Source organism: Mustela lutreola, chromosome 4 (assembly GCF_030435805.1).
Source record: "Mustela lutreola isolate mMusLut2 chromosome 4, mMusLut2.pri, whole genome shotgun sequence".
NCBI classification, from domain to species: Eukaryota; Metazoa; Chordata; class Mammalia; order Carnivora; family Mustelidae; genus Mustela; species Mustela lutreola.
Genome location: NC_081293.1, coordinates 4,453,658 through 4,472,748, shown reverse-complemented (window position 1 = coordinate 4,472,748; position 19,091 = coordinate 4,453,658). Strand labels below are relative to the sequence as shown.

The 19,091-nt window shown below is 53.1% G+C and overlaps 1 protein-coding gene across 8 annotated transcripts in view; it reads left to right on the top strand.

Annotated features, from left to right (window-relative positions):
* The first annotated feature begins 1,125 nt into the window (after positions 1-1,125).
* Positions 1,126-19,091, top strand: part of PTPRE (protein tyrosine phosphatase receptor type E) — a 151,928-nt gene continuing 133,962 nt past the window's right edge. For 5 of the 8 annotated variants that reach the window (XR_009353209.1, XM_059172834.1, XM_059172833.1 and 2 more), the window contains exon 1: positions 1,128-1,384. Coding sequence is in view for 6 of the 8 variants with exons in the window: in XM_059172834.1 (XP_059028817.1) it covers positions 1,332-1,384 (53 nt within the window). In the remaining 2 variants the exon portion in view is untranslated. Of the gene's footprint in view, positions 1,385-19,091 lie in introns of all 8 variants that reach the window. The other 3 variants (XM_059172838.1, XM_059172841.1, XM_059172837.1) reach the window with 2 other exon arrangements.

Genomic DNA, 19,091 nt, shown 5'->3' with positions numbered 1-19,091 from the left:
GGGGAGAGGCTGGGTAAGAGCAAGGCTGGTCTGGGATGGCAGGAGAAGGGACAGAACTTGCGAGGGAGCCGTGCTTTACTTGAGTTCCCTGCATATGGCTGGTGTATGAAGCCCGGAAGTGAGATGGGGTCCCCCAGAGACAGTGTGGGCAGCGCAGGGAAGGAAAGATGAGTTCAAGATCGCCACTGGTTTCACGGGTCTTTACCGCCTGTGGAAAGGGAAGTTGCACTCTGGACAGGCTGACTGTGGACAGTCTCAGCGAGTAGATGCCCGTCACTCTCCAGTCTTTTGGGGTCTATAGCTCTGCCTGGAGCAGACCCTAGGCCCTAGGAGCTGCTTGCTGCCTCCTGATGTCAGGCGGGCTACCTTGACTTTACCTTCTCATCTGCATTCACAAACTCAGATGAATGAGGTCCCCACAGCTGGGAAACCGGATCCCTGGGGGAGGCCAGGTCTGGGACCAGCCCAGAGGGCAGGCGCAGCACACAGGGTCAGAACCAAAAGGGTGAACATGCATCGTATCTGCTCTTCTGACAGAACCTTCTGTACCCTGACACCTGCCCACACAGCTTCCAGGAGGTCACCTGGAAAGCGGTCCTGGGAGAGCAGCAGGTTCAGACCCTTCCTAGGACTCGCTCTCCCTCCCATGTGTAGATGCGGTTAGCCTTTGCAGCCTTCAGGGCAACTGAGCCCTTCAACACCCGCGGGGTCACCCCATCCCCTCTTTACAGAGGAGGACACCGGCTCAGGAAGGTTCAGGGCTCTCTATACATCTTGGAGCCAGAAGGGGTGCAGGGCGCCCCGCGCTCCCCTGTACCGACTGCAGGAGCCGAGGCTCGTCCCCAGCCAGGCCACTTCCTGGTGCCCGGGGCCAAGGCGGGAGTAGGAAGGGCCTCTCCCGCCTGTAGGAGTGCGCGTCGCACCTGCCACCCTCGGCTCGCGCCCGCGTCCGGGCAGTGGGGGCCCGGCCAGGGCCTCCCCGGCAGGGGCACCGGCCTGGGCGAACGGACGTGCAGGCCGGCGGGGGGCTTCCCGGTGGGGCGGGCGCCGGGCTGCGCTCCCCGCGCCGGACACCAGGCGTCGCCCCCGCTCCTCGCTGCGCCGGCCCCCGCCCCCGCCGCGGAGCCCGAGCCGGAGCCCGAGCCGGAGCCCGAGCCGGAGCGGAGGCGGCGGCGGGACCCGGCCGGACAAATTTCCTGCTCGGCTGCGGGCGGCAGGAGGCGGCGCCAGCGGCGCCCGGACCCCGCGGCCTCCGCGCGTCCCCACCACCGTCCTTCGCGCCGGCGGGGACCGAGGGGCGCCCCGGAGGGCGGCGGGCGGGCGCCCGGGAGATGCGGAGCCGCCGCGGCGGCGCGATCGGCGCGACCGGACCGGCCCCCCCGAGGTGAGCGCGCGCGGGGTGCGGGCGGGGGCCGTGCGCCCCTCGGGTGGCCGTGCGCCCCGGGCGGCCGGAACAGGCCGGGGACGCCGCCTCGGCCGCCGCGGCGGGAGGGAGGGAGGGGCCGCGCCGGGTGCGGGCTCCCGGAGCCGGGTCCCTGGCGGCCCCGCGGCGCGCCGGGTGCCGGAGGCTGGGGACCGCGCGACCCTGGCCTCGGCGCCCGGGACCCGCCGCCGGACTTGGCCGCCGCCTCGGCAGCTCCCGAGCTCCCCCTCGGGAAACGGCACACAGAGAGCGTGTCTGCGGGTGGCGACGGGCCAGGGGTTGGTGACAGGGACGTAGGTGGAAGCGGGCGAGAGCGCGAGGGGGTCCCGCAGGGTGTGCTGGAGGGCGACACGGTGCAGAGGTGGAGACGGGAGCCTTCTGAGAAAGTGACTCGGAGTTGCGCCAGTCTGGGAGGGGCGGGGGCCGCAGTTCCGATGCTGCCCCGAGGGTCCCGCGCCCTTGCCTCGCAGGGAGGGGAGCGTGGAGTCCGGGAGGGGTCTCCGACATGCTGCCGGGAGGAGCCCCCTGTGGCGAGCGCGCCGCCTGGCCCAGACAGGAGCGCCAGGATCTGCAGTGTCAGTGGTGTGGTTGACCTGTCAGAGCTCCTGGACCAGAGGTCAGCCCGGTGCCACGCCTGCCGGCTCCTGGGGACCAAATGGGAAAGGCTGGAAGACCCATCCGGTAGAGAGGCAGAGCCAAACCCTGCCAGACGCTCCTGGACCTAACCTAAATTCCTTCCTGGTGGGCAAACCTTTCTAGAAAGGTTCACGTTCGGATTGCAGAATTGTACCGATCTGTCTGGAGTCAGGACCACTCTCCATCTGAGTTTCAATGCGGGAAACTCAAGCAAAGAACGAGGCTCTGTGCTTGTGTTTAGAGCGAGTTGAATGGTGGCCCGCCAAGGCTGGTGGCGTGTTTTAGAAATCAGCGGGTCTGTGTTCGGTCAGCTCTTGATCCCAGGTGCCCCTTGACCCGGAGTGCCTGGAGGTCTTTGTGTCCCCACAATGGGTGGAATTCTGTGTCTGTGAAGTAAAGACTCCTTCCCGTTTCAACGGTGAACAGAGGGAGATGTGTGCGGGGTGTCTCCCAAACCCATGCACTAAGCCAAAGGAGGGGATGCCACGGGCATGACGTGATGGGGGGCACAGGATGGCTAAGGCTGGTTCCTGACGGCCATGGTCATCAGCCTGATATGGGACAGAGATTTGTGTGCAAATAGCGCTGGGGTGTGTGCTTTCTGAGCCCAGGCTCTGGGCCTTCAGGGAGGAAAAGGCTACTGCTGACATAGGAACAGGCACGAGAGATGGGACCACGCTGTCAGAGGACACCTGGTCCTTCCCAGACATGGCTCTTTCCCTCTTTTCGAGGGAAAAAACAAAACCAAAAAGACCTAGACTCCCAGTATGCGGACATGAGCTGGGGGCTGCAGTGGTGCCTGGAGAAGGCCAGGTCACTGCGTGAATCCATGATTTTGATTTGAAAACATACCAAAGCCCATCACATCAACCTCCTGCACCAAATCAGTTGGGAGATGGGGATGAGGGAATGGCTGTCACCGTGACCCTTCTGGGACCCCTGGGAGGTCCAGAGTGAGCATGGGGCACTGTAGCCTCGTTCCCATGCTGTGCACAGAGGCCACTTCTCATACGTGTGTGCAAATCAATAACCCCTGATCAGGGCTGCAGCAGCGGTGGGAGGGGATGTGGGGGCCGGAGGTGCGTGAGGGGCACAGGGAAGGCGGATGCCCTGGAAACCCACAGCAGTTGCTGGGTGGTTAGTAATGAAGCTGGAGTGAGTTTCCATTAGTCAAAACCTATGGTTCCTTCACACTACGCCCTACTGATCCTCTTGGCTCTGTCTCTACGACTGTCATCCTTGTCCAAGGTACCTCCTTTTATCAAAATTCCCTCCTTGCAGGTCAGAGGTGAGTTTCCAGTCTAGACCACTCCTCGGTAATTCCCAGACCCAGCTGCCCCCTTGACCCTTCTTCTGGAATATCCCCTGCCCCAACTCAACAGCTCCCAAAGTCAAACCCCAACCCCCACCAGCCCAACACGTTCCCACTGTTTCCTCATGTTATCCATCTGGCCACACCAGCCTCCCCAGTGCTTTGGAAAGACGGGCTGGATTGGAGTTTCCCCGAGCACCCACCATTAGGCTCTTCATAAGGGTCATTGGGCAGATGAACAAACGGCCAAGTGGAACATTCTAGGAGTTCATCTCTGAAGTGGATGAATTTTACTGGATGTCCGCGTGGTCGGTAGGCAGACGCACACTTCTGGTGGTGCGGATCGGACTGGGTCATGGAGAGATGAGAGAGGTCCATCTAGGACTTTGTGGCCAGCTCTTCTGGTGATACTGAGCACGTGCCAAAATGACTGAGCTGGACCAGGCAGACTCCAAATGACCTCTTGGAGGCAGGTTTGGAAGCAGGGAGGGAACTCCATGGAAGCCTCCCCCCAATCCTTTACTAGAGCTACACTTGCAGAGCTTCTGCGATCAAAATAGGAACAAATGTATCCATTAGGATAAAGACGGGCCTTCTTAATATTTGATTACCGGTAAGAAAAAAAACTGTCCGTTTCAAGAGCATCTCCAGTTCTCTTGGTGGGCTCTGTCCTAGTGAACCAATAGCTTGCTGCTCCCGAAGGCACTCCCCCTCCACCCCCTGCTTTCCAGATCCTCAGACGTAGGCTGCTCTGAATCTCCTTCCCCTTTTCTTCCATCTTAGAAACTCCTATTTACACCTCACAGCCCACTTCAAATGCCTCAGGCTCCTCAAAGCCTTCCAGACCCCTCCACCTAAGAAAATCTCTCTTCCCTTGAGTTCCATAGAAACTTAACTCTACCCATCCTAGAGCACGTATCAGACTCAATTTTGTGTCCGCCTGACTTCTTCAAATAGTTTCTCTCTTCCACCAGCTGGTCAATGCTCTTAGGGTAGAAGGTGTGTCTTTGAGAGTTTGGATTTGAAGTTGAGGTATGTGTTGACATGAATCCTGGCTCCGGTGTGACCTTCCCTAAGCTCTCCAAATTTGCTGCCGCAGTGTTCTCTGTAGAATGGGAGTGAGAATCTGTACTGCACGAGGCTATTCTGAGAGTGACAGGTGATCCGTATAAAGTATAAGGCAGATGACTGGCCCTCGGGAAATCGTGTCAGGCTAAAACCCTAAAGTTGTGCATTGCATGCATTAGGAACCGATTTGAACAAATAAATTAACCAAGTCAGAACTCATATTAATAGATAGGTTTTGCATGTCATCCAAAGCTTTAGGTCAAATCAATAAGGTGTGACGTGCTAGCTAACTTTATTTTTTACATGATAATTTGAATAATTATGTAAATTTCATGCAATGAAGGGTTTTAATCTCATAATGCCACCACTTACCTGCACTTCAAGACCAAGTCTGTCCTTTAACACACACCATCGACTCTTCCGTGTTAGAATGGTTTATGGGGCCAGAATGCACTTTTTTATGCACATTATGACCCTGTGCTCGTAGACTAAATGAAACCAGTCTGTGGAAAAGACAGCACAAAAGGGAGCTAAACCAGAGGCCAGCAGCAGGGTGGGCTAGCGCCCGGGTGTAGACCCAGGCTCCGAAGAACAACTTCAAGAAGGGAGCGTTCAGCCGCAGGAGCTGAGGACCACCCCCGACACATTCCCCGGCTGTGGAACACCTGGTGGTGGGAAGTGCGGCCCTCGGCCACCTCCGAGCCCCTCGAGGCTCCCACGGCTCCCGCGCACTGACCAACCTCACCCTCGTCGTGGCTGCTGCACGCGTCTGTGCTGACGCGGAGGGGCTCAGTCCGTGGCTGGGGTCTCCTCCCGAGCCTAGCTCATCCCTTCACCACAGTGCTCTCCGCTCTGGGTCCCGGAGCTACCGAAAGGAACGTGTGGCTCGTGGGAACATTGCGCATGCTTTCTTTTCGAATATTGACTGACCCTACAGCAACCCAAACTTTATTCTGGAGGGGGAGCTTCGCATTCGTTTGTCGCCTGTATTTTTCCCCAGAGCAGAGTGCTGGATGATATTCTAGCAGGTGAGGGTTTTGGACCAGCTTCCTCTGAGCTAATAGGGGTTTCGCTGAATGTTACTAATCCTTGAGCAGACACAGGTGCAGGGTGATGGGGGTTTCTGCCAGATGGAGGCCGGGAGATCCCTAGTTTGGGGATTACCAAGCCAACTTCCTTTTCTCCTCTTGGTCTGGCTGCTGTTCCCCAAATGTCATTTGTCAAGGTCCGCCCCATCCAGGTGTTTTACTAGGGGAGTTTTGATGTGGTTCACAGCCTCTTTGAACTTGAACAGCACCCGGCTCAAAGCCAGAAATGTGGGCATTATGCCTTTCTTTCAACTTTCAACTCCACAAATACTTCAAAAGGGCTGATGACGCTTATGAAATAGAAAAAAGTTAACACTGTGTTTCAGGCAAACAACTTTTCTATTTTTCCCCATGAAATGGGAAGCAAATAAATATTTTTAAAAGAATGCCTATTTTAAAAGATCTTTCCAATACAAATCAAGACTTTCTGGGGCGCCTGGGTGGCTCAGTGGGTTAAAGCCTCTGCCTCTGGCTCGGGTCATGATCCCAGGGTCCTGGGATCGAGCCCCACATTGGGCTCTCTGCTCCGTGGGGAGCCTGCTTCCTCCTCTCTCTCTCTGCCTGCCTCTCTGCCTACTTGTGATCTCTGTCAAATAAATAAATAAAATCTTTAAAAAAAAATTAAAAAATAAAAAAACAAATCAAGACTTTCTGATTCATATGGCCCATGAGTGTATATTGTATGAGATAATCAAAAGGATGAAGAAAAGTCTTCTTTTGCCCGGAAACAAATATGAACTCCATCAGGAGGTGAGGAAAAGTTTGCGGGGGGCGGGGCAGGGGGAGATCCTTGATTATGTGCTAAAAGCCTGATGTGTTTCTTTGGACAGGCATTTTGATGGCAATGGTTCTTGGGTGGAGAATGAAGACTTGATAGGAAAACTTGTCGGCTAGACCCCAGACTGGGCTTCTGACCAGTAGGTCAGAGTTCGATCCAGCAGGTGGCTCATGCTGGAGTGGGAGCTCAGTGTTCAGACGTGCTCCCAAGGCTGTGTGGTCCTTTCTGGCGCAGGGGGCAGGGGGGGGGGGTTCTGTGTGATGCCTGGGACACCCCGGCATCCAGCCCTTGGATGTGACGTGTGGACAGTGGCGGATGGAAGAGACAGACTGGGAGCCGTGCCGAGTGCACTGGAGGATGCTTGCAGAGGGCTGTCCCCCTGAGGATTTTACTTTGTCTGAGCACCGGCAACACATGTAGCTAATGGGATTTTGCTTGTCAGTACCAGGTTCTCGATCCCAGGCTCGGAGCGCAGAGCATCAGGATGGGGGCTGGGGTCCAACTGAGACTTGTGGCACGGAGGCTTTGGACAAGTGGCTGACCCTTTCTCAGCGAGATTTCTAATCTCTCTAACGGGGGCAGTGACACTTCCCAGACAGGGTTTTCGTGTCGCCGGATCGAGGTCATGTGTAGGGTGCCCAGCCTACAGCTCGCCGGTGAGCCCATGGCCAGTGGCCGTATCCCGAGGACGGCCGGGCTGCGGTCAGGGCCGGGCTGCGGTCAGGGCCGGGCAGCATCGGGGCTCCTAGTCTTCCTTTGCTGCGCTTGCTTTGTCCTCGGGGCGAGTCACTTAATCCCCGTTCTATAAACGCAGACATAATTTTTGGTTATTAATGTCCGTAGATCTATTTGGACATTTCCAGCTGAACATTAGTCACAGATTTTTGTACCAGGGAGCAAATTAGTTCCATTTTTCTCCTCACTCAAGATTTTAGAATGTCCGATCACGTGGCCGCTTGATTACAATGTATTATTCAAAGTGACCTTTGTATGAAGCCTTTTTATTTTGTTTCTCACTCCAAAAAGACTTTGGATTTTTCAGGCTGTTTCTCCGTAGTAGGACTTCCGTGGGCCTGTTCCCTGGCTTTCGGCAGTCTTGGCCCGGACTCCTTTGCCAACACACTCGAGTGCCCGTGGAAGGTGGGGGCGTAGCCCCTGGCGCAGAGCCCGGGGAAGTGGGAGCTCCTGTTCTGGCAGGTTCCTCGTTAAACTGCGGGCACTCTGGTCTTCCTTTCTTCTCCAGTTCAAAAGGCCAGCCTCAAAGGTAGACACCCACTTGCCTGATTTGATGTCATGGCCCTGAGGCCAACCCCCACCTCATCACCCCCCTCCCTGTCTGCTTGTCTGGATTCTTGTCATGGGATAAAGCTTTTATTCTGTTGTGTAAAATATGGCATAGGTGGAAGTCCCGCCATGGGAAAGGCTGTGACTCCGGAGTGGGCTCATGTTGGAGGTCTGGTGCTCACTCACTTCCCGTTCCGGGGCTCAGGGAGAAGGGCTGAAGGAGACAGACGAGGAGAAGGCAGTGAAAGGCAGGGCTCTTTTGGAGGTGGAATCGGAGGGGTCTTGGGCGGTCCCATGTTTTCTCCTGGAGATGAAGTAGAACCTTGTAGATGCTTCCTACAGAATTCTCTGCTCATTTTCTAGATTCCAGAAACAGGTGCTAGTGAATTAAGCTGAGAGCTCCGTATTCAGCAGAACCGTTCCCACAGATGTCCGTATTTCTTCCCAGAGCTTTCCCGTCTAGAGTGTGCTTCTCCACTGTAGTACATACAGAAGAGAAAGTAAGAGAGGAGAGAGAGACAGCAACAGAGACAAAGAGAGACACACAGAGAGACACAGAGGAAGAGAGAAAGACAGATTCAGCAGGAGAGACACAGGCTCTCAGATACCGAGGTTTCTTCTTTTGCTATTTGTCATCTGCAGCTACCTCCAAATTCAACCCAGAGTGGGAGCTGGCGAGCCTAGACTTGTGTGGTCAAGAGTTAACAGGCCAGGGCAGTTTCAGAGGGCGAAGGGGTGCCATGCTTGGTGCATCAGCTCACAGAGCTAATAATCGGAGCCAAACACGGAGTCTCTGAAGCCAAAGCTTGCCCATAGTAACAGGACAAAATTAGTATAAATGGACAAAAGCCAGAAAATTTGGGTCTCTTTATTACATTCAGGGATTTACAGGAACTCTATCTGGGCTAACAAAATGTTGCCTTAGGGCACCTGCTTTAATGACTAGAAACCATGCAAATGCTCTTCCGAAGAGATCAGTTTTCCTGCTTCTTAAACAGGTAAAGATTCCACCCCCCCCCGCCCCCGCCCCATGCAATCTTGTCTGCCCCACGACATTTGCTAATCAAACAGCAACTGGCCTTTGCTGCCACATTAATTCAAGTCATCCTCAACCCTGCCTTGTTACTAGTAAAAGTATTCCTTATAATTAGTGCTATTTTTTTTTTTTTTTCCCAGGATGTGGTTTTTCTGGCTCTGGGAATAGCTTTGGTTTCATAAACAGCTGAATGTTTAAGTACTCAACGTAAAAATCCTTTGAAACAGGAACCCAACCCTGTCCTTAATTTCGGAGTGAGGCTGACTCAGCGGTCCATCTCCCTAAGCTGGTGGCAGCAGTTACAAAGCCCATAAGTAATTCAATAAATTACTTTTTGCTAATGTTGCGAACATCAGCTAAAGTTCAGCCTTCCATTGGAGATGTTATCTGTCTGCCCATTTAGATTCCGTTGAGCAAAGGCCTGATGTTGGCCCAATGTCACATAAGAATGCAAGAGCCAGACATTTAATGATTTTGTACTGCTTCGTGCCAAGCAAGGCCCGCTCTGGGCGAGCCAACAATATTCTTTCAAAGGAGATTTCTTGGTTTTCACCGAATGTGTGTAGTATTTACAAGAGCCTGTAAGGTCACTTAGAAGGGACAGTTAGAGAGGTTAAACGTGTGATGAGTACCTACAGTGTACGTGCTCTGTGTTTAGTAGTGAAGTTGTAAAACCAAATCACAATGCCTACCCTATAGTTGTTCCCACGGACACGGGAGGCTTGCAAGAACTCATCACCTCCATGGTGTGTTAAATGCAATGCTGCTTGCAGAGGTGGGCATGCAGAGGGGATCCAGAGGGGGTTCACCAGGTAGAACAGGCTTGGTTTCCAAGGATATTTTCTTGGCTGCCAACAGGGCTAGAACATTCAAGACAGAAGGGCTCCTAGGCACTTGTCCAGAAGTGAGGAGTGACATGTACTGTCTGGGGAGCAGCAGGTGTCTGGGGGCACATCTGGAGCCTAGGGACGGAGGGGATGAGAGAAGAGGACTGGGAAAGTCTGTGACTTTCCAAACCCTCTTCAGCCATTGAGGAAGGTGGGTCTGCTTGATGCAGTAGTAGTTCTAACCTGTTGGACATCATGGCCGCCATGGAGACTCTGAGGAAGACTGCAGATTCATTCTGTAGGAGAAGGCATGTGTGTACACAGGCTTTCTGGTTTGCTTTGGTTTGGTTTGGTTTTTATAGTGTTGAGAAAGTCTTGCCTGACCAAAGCCCACCAGGTTTCAGCTAAGGAAGACTGCATACATCTGGACCAGACCCAGATTTAAGAGATGGTGGCCTCAGATTTGGGGCTGAGTTTGAGGTGCCTTAGGGGAGGCAGATACACTTCTCGAATACAGGCAGTTGACTCTACTAGGGACTCTTCACATTGGCAGGGATGATGTCCGGGCTTCACTGTGTTAACCGTTGTAGTTTTTCTTACTAAAACTTTGGTTACCGTGTACATTTGTGGGTACTGGACGGCGTTCCCAACACGGTAACATGGAAGAAGTCATTTAATTATGGCGGTTGTCATCAGAAGGGCCAGGAAGTGCGGTGAGAGTCAGCTCCATGGGTGGGCCACATTGGCCTCTGCAGGTCCAAACTCATTTCTAGTCATTGCCGAATATCCTTGCTCGTAAGTAACCGAAAATATCTCTTCTGTACCAGCCTTTCAGTTCCTCCAAACCCAAAGCCGGTTCTCCCTTTTCACCTTACATGGCATCTCTGAGGTTTGGTGGACAATTGGACATCCCTGTATAGAGTCTATGTGTGTCACCAGCTGTGACGAGGAGCCTGAGACCTGTCCAGGGTCACATTCTCTGGTGCAGGTGCCACGGTCCCGACGCCGACGCGCCTCCTTTCCCATTCTCACTGCCTTGGTGGACCGACCCTTCATCCTCCCTCCTGTGTCCGACACACTGTGTGTGGTGGGTGCGGGGGGGTGGGGTGGGGGTTGGTTCTCAGGACGTGGAGGCCCTGCTTCTGCTTCCAGGAGATGAAAGCCCATCTTAGCTGTCTGTCTGGGTGGAAGGGCCTCTAACCTGGAGCAGGACCCAAAGGCTCACTGGTTCACTGCTGTGCATCCATCTCTGTGGTTTCTGCCTGGCAAAGTGCTTCCAAGGGGTATCTTAGGAGGCCGTTGCGTGTGTGTGTCTGGCATGCTTTGGTTCAGCCAGTGATTTATTATTTGTGGCATGGAAAGGCACGTCCTGAGTGGATGGCCAGTGGCCATGGGAATCGATGACGTCGATTCTGGTGATTCTCCTTTGTAATGGAATCCATTGTTGCATGTGCAGCAGGGATCTATAAACATTTTGAAGAGGTGATGCTTTCCTTCGTGGCTTGGCATCTGGCAGGTGGCGTAGCCTGAGACCCAGCTGGGGCCGAAGCTGGGGTGCAGGTCTCAGGAGCAGACGGTGTGAATGCCACATGGCCGGCAGCCGGGCTCCCCCACCCCCACCCTGCTTCTGTCTGTGCAGTTACGGCACTGGGCAGACAGCATGAGCATTCCTGACCCCTTTGCTGGGACCTAACATCGTTTTAAAAATTCAGACCTGAGAACCACCAAGTCTGGAGACACAAAGCCCAGAGTGGGGCCGGCAGCACCCCCCTTTTCCATGTCTGATATTCAGTGAGAAGGGTGGGGAGTGGTCATGGCCGTACATAAAGCAGCAGATGTGACAATACTAGTAGCTGCTATTTTAGCACTTGCTCTGGACGGTCCTATTCTGAGTCTTTTCGTACGTGAACTTGCTGCGCACACTGCACCATGCAAGGCCAGAGGAGCACTAGGTTTGCTTTGGAAAAGAGGAAATGCAGTCCCAGAGGGGGTGGGGCAGGGTGGGGACTAAATCCACGGAGGCATCCAGTGGTCCCCAAGGTAGAGGAAGGGTGTGGGGGTTACTGGGGCCTGCAGGGAGGTGGACCCCAGCTTTGCTCAGGGAGCACAGTGATGGGGGGACACCCAGCCTGCCTGGGAAAGGTCTTCACCTGAGGAGGGCCCAGGCCCCATCCTGGGGCTGGGGGAAGCCATGGAGAGCTCTGAGGAGGGAGGGGCTGTCACGTAGAATGGATGGGGATGGGCTGGGAGGGAAGAGCGGGGCCACGACAGGCTCTCTGGGGCTCTCCTCCGCTGGGAGGTCCCAGTGTGTGTGTGCAGTGACGTTGGGGAGTTGCGTGTCTTCCAAAGCATCCCTTGGGAATCCCAACACCAGGGAGAACAGTGGGGCTTTCACAGGGGCCCAGGAATGAGGTCAGGACTTTCTGCCACGGCGGTGGGCAGGAGGGAGGCATGGATGCCTCGCAGGACTGACCGACACGCTGGATGGTGCCAACCGTTCTCGGGACCCAAGTGGGGCCATCAGGAAGGGACCAGCTGAGGGTCTCAATCGAAAGAGGCTTCCGTCCCGGCAAGTCTCCTGATGCTCTTTGCTCTCCCATAACCTTCCTCTGGCCCCTTCTGTCCCGGCAGAAAGCTGCGACGGATTACATGCCATGTGATGTTAGTGACTTCACCAGGGCCTGTTCAAAGGGTTGCTTTCATTTTAATATAAAGATTTTATTGATTGATTGATTTGAGAGAGAGAGAGCGCGCGTGCATGTGCAAGTTGTGGGGGTGGGGCAAGGGGGAGAAGCAGACCCCCTTCCCCAGTGAGCAGGGCGTCAGAGCTCCATCCTAGGACCCTAGGATCATGACCTGAGCCAAAGGCAGATGCGAAACTGACTGAGTCCCCCCCCCAGGCGACCCCGAAAGGTGGCTTTTAGATGGAGGACAGCTTGCGGCAGACGAGGCCTGAACCAAAGAAGCAGAGAGCTGAGGCGGGGGTTCTGCGCCGGTTGCTCCCGGCGGGCTCCGAGCCTCAGGGGCGGCCAGCGTCGTCACCGTCGTGACACCATCCATGCGTTCCGTCGCTCAGCAGATCCAGTGGGAGACCTGCCGGGTGTGGGAAACAAAATCCCCAAGACCCGCTCGGCCTCCTTCCCCTGGGGCCTGTCCTTCGTGTCTGTCCAAGCATCTGCCCCTGGGATTCCCCCGGAAGGCTGGTCGTGGAGATGGTGTGTGGCGAGTGGGCCCAGGGCACTCATCGTGGGCGGCCCTGAGGCCCTTGGGTCATGGGGGGGAGCCAAGAATGGCTTTGGTGCTGGGACCCCGTCCCTGTCCCCTGCTGTGCAGACCCTGACCAGTGTGTGCTCCCTGGGGGCCCTCTTGCCACTGAGGTGTTCACGACCAAGTGGCCGCCCTTGGAGCCAGCCCCACAGATGAAACCTGAGTGCGGGGCCCTCTGACCAGCCTTTCTCTTAAAGCCCGCCATCGTCGGTCTCGCGGTCAGCGCGCTCCTGTGACTCTGCTCCTGACCTTAGCGTACAAGGAAGACCGAGGCCAACGTGGAAGGGGGCGGCAGCATCACAGAGACGGGGTGGCCTGGGGCCGTGGTCGGGGCCTGGCCTCTCCCTAGCTCCCCTTCCTTCTTCCCGTTCCCCCCTACCCCCGTCTGGTTTTCCCCATTCACAGCCTCACGTCTAGGGCGTCTTCTTCCAGAACCCCAGAGCCTGCCGGGCTCCCGCTCCTGCAGACGGGACACTAGAATTGATGGGGTGATTGCAGTGGCTCTGGCCGTGGCCGTGGCTCCCGTGGCTCCGGCCGTGGCTCTGCCAGTGGCTCGGCCACCTTGGGCCTCTGGCAGCTTTCGAGAGCGGGTCGCTCACCCATCAGAGCCGCCGGCGTGCCATTCTTTGGAAATGAGTAATAGGAAAGCTAGTCCGAGAATTAGCCAGTGTTTTCTCCCTTCTGTTGCCCAGTCTCAAGGAGATAACCCAGTTGCCTCATGGCGTGACGAGTCCAGGGGACAGGGAGTCCACGTCCCCCACCCCTCATGCCCGGGGCCAGTGCTGCAGGTCTGTGAGGAATAGCACAATGGGATGATTTGCCCTTTTGTTTCTGATTGAAAATCATTTTGAATCCTTTTGAAGGGCTCTGTAGAGAGTTTCTGTTTGAGAAAAGTTCTCCCAGGACCCCACCGACTCTAGGGGAGTGACAGTCTTTCTTCCAGGTCATGTCCAATCACATGCATTTTATTCCTGGGTATCTCCTTTTTAAAATTTTTTTTTATTGATCCATTTTCCTTATTTTATCGATTATTGATGGTTTGCGTATAATACCCAGTGCTCCAAGCGATCTGTGCCGTTCTTAATACCCATCACCAGGCTCACGCATCCCCCCACGCCCCTCCCCTCTGAAACCCTCAGTGTGTTTCCCCGGAGTCCATGGTCTCACGTGGTTCGTCTCCCCTGATCTCTGGCAGGAGCTGGATGGGTCTGGGGGGGAGGGGACTGACCCTCCAGCAGTTCTGCCTACTTCCAGGCACTCCTTCCCCCCGCCTGATTTCTGGTGGGTGGACGCCGAGGGCCTTGAGGTTGCAGAGCAGGTCCCCGGAACTCTGTGTGAACACTGCCTTGTCTGGCCGCAGGGAGTGAGTTCCCTGCGGGAGGGCTTCAGCGCATTTTGGGGGGAAGTTTAAACACTTCATCGAGATGCCTGAAAATCACATTAAGCACCGTGCACCAGGCAGAAAAGTCTCTGGGAACCTGGGTGTCGGAACAAATGTGAGAACGAACTGTGAAGGGTTTTTATTGAGAAAGAGTTGGTGCCTTAAATGGGGATGAATTCTGGGGGCACGGACAGGGCTTCTCTTGTCAGAAAGGCCAAGGGAAGGTGGGCCACATAGTTTTAAGATACAAGGTCACATAGCCGGGGGACAGGTCAGCCGGACTTCGCCATCGGCCCGCAGTCCTTATGTTTCCCTGTGCCCACCTCCCCTGGCCGTACTCACGGCGCTTAATAAACCCGAGCCACGAGAACTGCGAGCTTAACCAGGGCAGCCTGGGCGAGTGTTCATAGGGTCCCACTGGGTAACAGACCATGGAAGACAAGGCACAATCCTCTTAACTTGGTGCTTTCATTGTTCCTAAAAAACTCTTGGTTAATAGATACCTTTTAAATCGAGAAGTTAGGGGTCATTCTTGCAACCGTAGCCGAGCTTGCTACAGAGGAGCTGTTGTGAAGAATCAACAGCCAGAAAACCCCACCTGACAGCACCGTCTCCGTGTTCCACAGAGGCTTCAGAGGGGTCCCTGGGATTTGGGGAAATGCACATTCCCAGGCGTGGAGGAGGCTGTTCCTCTGAACGTGGCTAATGAGGTTTTCCAGCCTCTAGAATGGAACTGGTCGTCTTGTCCCAACCCACCCGTCAAAGCCTTCACACCTGAGGGCCCACTTCCGTGACCGGCAAGCTGAGGTTGGCTGTGGGCAGAGGACTCCGTTTCTGCCCCTGCCTCCCGCGGATCCACCCATAGAACTGTCTGAGCCTTCTCGTGACCCGGCCACCGGCTTCCCCCAGAGAGAGACATCCCAGGGGAAGCCAGGCAGAAGCCAGGACATCTTTTAGGACCTCATGTCAGGAGTCCTGGTGTCTTTCCTGCAGTGTTCTACTGGTCACGCAGGTAGGTCGTGTTCACGCAGGGAAGAATGAGTGGCCCTTCCCAGAGAGCACGTGGTGGTAAGGAGCCCTCTGTAAGAGTCTGTGAGTTGTGGCTTTTAGCTGGACAGCACCAAATCTGACTCCTGTTAACTTGATGAGAGTAGGAACTGGACAGAAGGTGACTGGGCAGTTCAGCATCAACCGGAAGTCTGGAGAACACGGCTCAGGAAAGGGACAGGAACCGGGGAGGCTCTGGACCAGAATTAAGGCGCGGCCACCGGAAGCTTTCGGTAAGGATGTGGCCTGTGGTCTGTGGCACTGATGCTGCTGGGCATGGCCGGCGGCAGACTCTCGGGGCTGTGGCTTCCGTGAACGCTTCTGAAACATCCTTGGATCTGTGACTCACCCTGAAGAGCCAAAGCCTTGGGTAGGACTGATGGTCGGACCCCCTCGCACGTCCCTGCCACAGTCTGGCTCCAGGTACGTGGAGGGTGGGGCCGGCAGGTGGGATCCTGCCCCCGCAGGTGTAAGGGACGCCAGGAAGTCAGAAGAGAGTGTAGACAGTGAGGGCAGCCCCCAAACGGCGGACATTCACTCTGCCTGCTTTGTACTGAGCTCAAGGGTTATTTTTCATCTCAAAACCGTTTGCAGTATTACGACATTAATATATTCTTGAAAAGTTACATTGATTTGATTTGTGGCTTACAGACACTGGCTAAGCTTAATACCTTTTAGAAGTCTGCAGATAATCCTTTTGTAAAGCAGTTAATCCTTTTAGAGAGCAAATAATCACTTCTTAACCCTTTTATTTTTGAAGATCAAGACTCTATATATTGGGTTTTCTCAAGGCAGAGTAGCCAACACTTAAGCTTCCTCTTCTGCTCGCATTGAGGAAGTGTTTCAAGTTTCTAGATAACTGCTTGCGATCTCGCATGCTGTGTGAAACACACACACACACACACACACACACACACACACACACGGAGGGTTTTTTGTTTTTGTTTTTTCCCTTCTCCACTGTAATTGATTCTTATCTGGAAGGAAGTACAGGCTATTACAATTTTCGAAGAGCTTCTATTTATTTTATCTTACCTGCAAGGCTGTTTAAAGAGCCAATTTAAGAAGTAAGACCTCGGAGCATTTGCATGGGTAAAGATGAAGGCATTGTTATACCTGGGAAGTCACATTTGGAAACACCACCTTGCCCATTTTTTTTCCTTCTGTAAGAGGCTTTCACATTACAACAGAAATATTTTTTCCATTTTCCATTTTTCCATTTCCTCGAGCTGCTTCCTGGAAAACAGAGAGGGACCCCCAGGTGACAGCGGGGCAGGAGCCTGGATGGGGTGGGCGTGGCAAACCAGGCTGGAACTAGACGCTCCGATCCAAGCAGGTGACAGGTTCTGCAAGTCCGGAACGGTCCTGATGGCCCTGGGAGCACAGAGAACCAGCAGATGAGGAACTAGAAGCAGGCAGGGAGACCAGTGGGGCAGCTGCTCTCAAAATGTAATAAAGACATGAGAGAGAGTGTCTGATAATGGCCGCCATTCAGGTGCCTCCGTGGGTCAGGTGCATTCAGAGTTCTTGTCGCTTTTTGCCCAGTAACAAGCAGGTAGAGTGGACTGGCCTCCCCTCTGGTAGGTTCTCACACATGAGACTAATTCGACTCCTTTTTTCTCCAGCCTTAGAACCTACAGGGGTTAGTGGATGACAGAAATGAAGTGCTGGCTTCTATTTTCAGGGGCTGTGTTACTAAAGTACACGGACCTTTAGCTGCTAGAATCATACTCATTGTGGTGAGATGTCCCCCTATGAGAGGGTGCAGGAGGAGATTGTGGGTTCACTCAGTGGGACTGAGTTGTCTTCAGTCTAAGGGTTGCATGAGTGTGAGGTATCAGCCCATTTTAAAGTTCGTAAACTGAGACTTGGATGAGGGAAATGAGTTGTTTGAGGCCAAGGAACTCGAAGGCAGCAGGGCTGGGACTCCAGCCTGGGGTCGTCTGCTTGCCAAGCGGGGCATGTGGCCAGACCTGGATGCTGGGTCTCCCCGAGGAGAAACAACTTGGAGGGGATGCTGCCTGGGAGTCGGGCAACATGTGTGCGCCTCCTTCTGTCCTTCCAGACCACGCTTCTGAAATGGTCATGTCTCGGCTTAACGTATATAGTTAAAGAAAATACAAGTAACGTTTTTGAGTGAGGTGTTTTAGTCATTTGTATCAGAACACAGATGATTCTGATTCCGTGGTGGGGCATAAAGTGAATCACTTTCCTGACTTAATTTTATTATTAAAGGAGAAGGTAATTCCTATGTACCTGGTGCATTCTAATGTACTCTGTATTATTACACTGGATCTTGGCCAAAAGGCCGAGAAGCAACATACTATGTATTATTATTGTATTACCATTATTATTCAAAGCATTATGGCTTTTTTCCCTTTAGGTGGCTTTCCCCATATTTTAGATGGTATTTAGCCATAAAACACAGAAAGCACCATCATTTTTTAGCTAAGAAAATTGATGCACTCCATGGAAACTATTAGAGAGAATATTGATTTCCTACATACGGTAATCCAGAATTGCTTTTTTTCCTCAAGATTCATATTATTGCATTAGTGGTAACCTTCAGATTTATGAGTAAAACAGAACTTCAGTGAAGATTTATTTGGGAGATTTGCTGGCTTTCACTTATTTTCAACCTGTTACAAAAGCACCTATACAAAGTTTAAACTTCCCTTAACCGAATGAAGAAACCGCGTGTTGGCTCTTGTTTTGTGGGTCTGGGTGTCTTGCCAGCGCCGTCTTCCCGGCCTGCTCCTCTTTCGGCAAATTGCGTCTGTTACTATCGGCAGGACGCTGGGTACTTCCTTAGAGCTTGGACTTTGTGAGCAGGAAGGAAATAGTCAAAAACTTGGTGCAGATAGGGCAGCTCTTGAGCTGTTTGGAAATGCACACATTATCATTGCTTCCAATCGATTCCATCCGTCCTTCTGGCGGAGGTTTTCCCTGTGCCGATCCGTTTCCTTTTTTCATGTTTTTAATGGTCTTTCGCAGTGCACTGAGAACCATTTCTTCTGGGCGTGTGACAGATTTGCTGCGCTGGGTTAGATTAGCATGCTTGTCTGATCCCGAGTCCATCTGCACTGACTGCCTGATGAAAAGGGAAAAATAGTAAACATCCTGTCCTGGATACAGACTTGGAGGTGTGTGCTGGGAATGCGCGTCTCCCTTCGAAATAACATTTTGGAAAGCACAGTGTTTGGTAGATAAGGGCCGCACTCATTATGTCCCATCAGAGAACAATTGTAGCATTTAGTTCCATATCATCCTGCTTTCAGCCCGACTTTCAAGCTGAACAAAACACTGAGCGCTGTGGGAGAGGTCAAGGTCAGCACAAATCAGCTTTCACCCTGGGAAACGAAAATGAGCTGAATAGCCTTGCAAAGTGGCATGTTTATTAAATACAGCGATTGTTGTGAGTAGATTTATGCGTTCAATTTGTTTGCAGTTGTCAAAACCTCATTAATTGTAAGCCTGATGACATTGTTTGCTGTTTCAAATCAGTTTTAAATTACACATGTACTGCTTAATCTTGAAAGCAAAATTAAACCTTGGATTGGTATACATTTCAGGTTACAACACTAAGCCATTCTATTTGGGGGATGGAGTTTAATACTCTTTGTAGAATGAAATCAGGAGGTCCTTTGCATCCACGGTGGCTGGTGTAATTAGGTTCTGTCAACTATAAATTTTCAGGTTAATTTCTTCCACAATGTATGCTGTATAATAATAAAGCCATAAATCCCTTTATACATTTAAATTATTATATAAATCCTTAGTATTCATGCAATAAAGTTTTTAAAGCAAATTTCTTGGAAGTATGGGTTGTATGGAAAATAAGTAAAATTATGTGTTTTTAGAAGTCAGTGAAGATTGGTATTTTATTTCTCTAACAAATACGGGGATTTATCAAGTCTCTAGGCCAGTGCTAGGGACACAAAGGT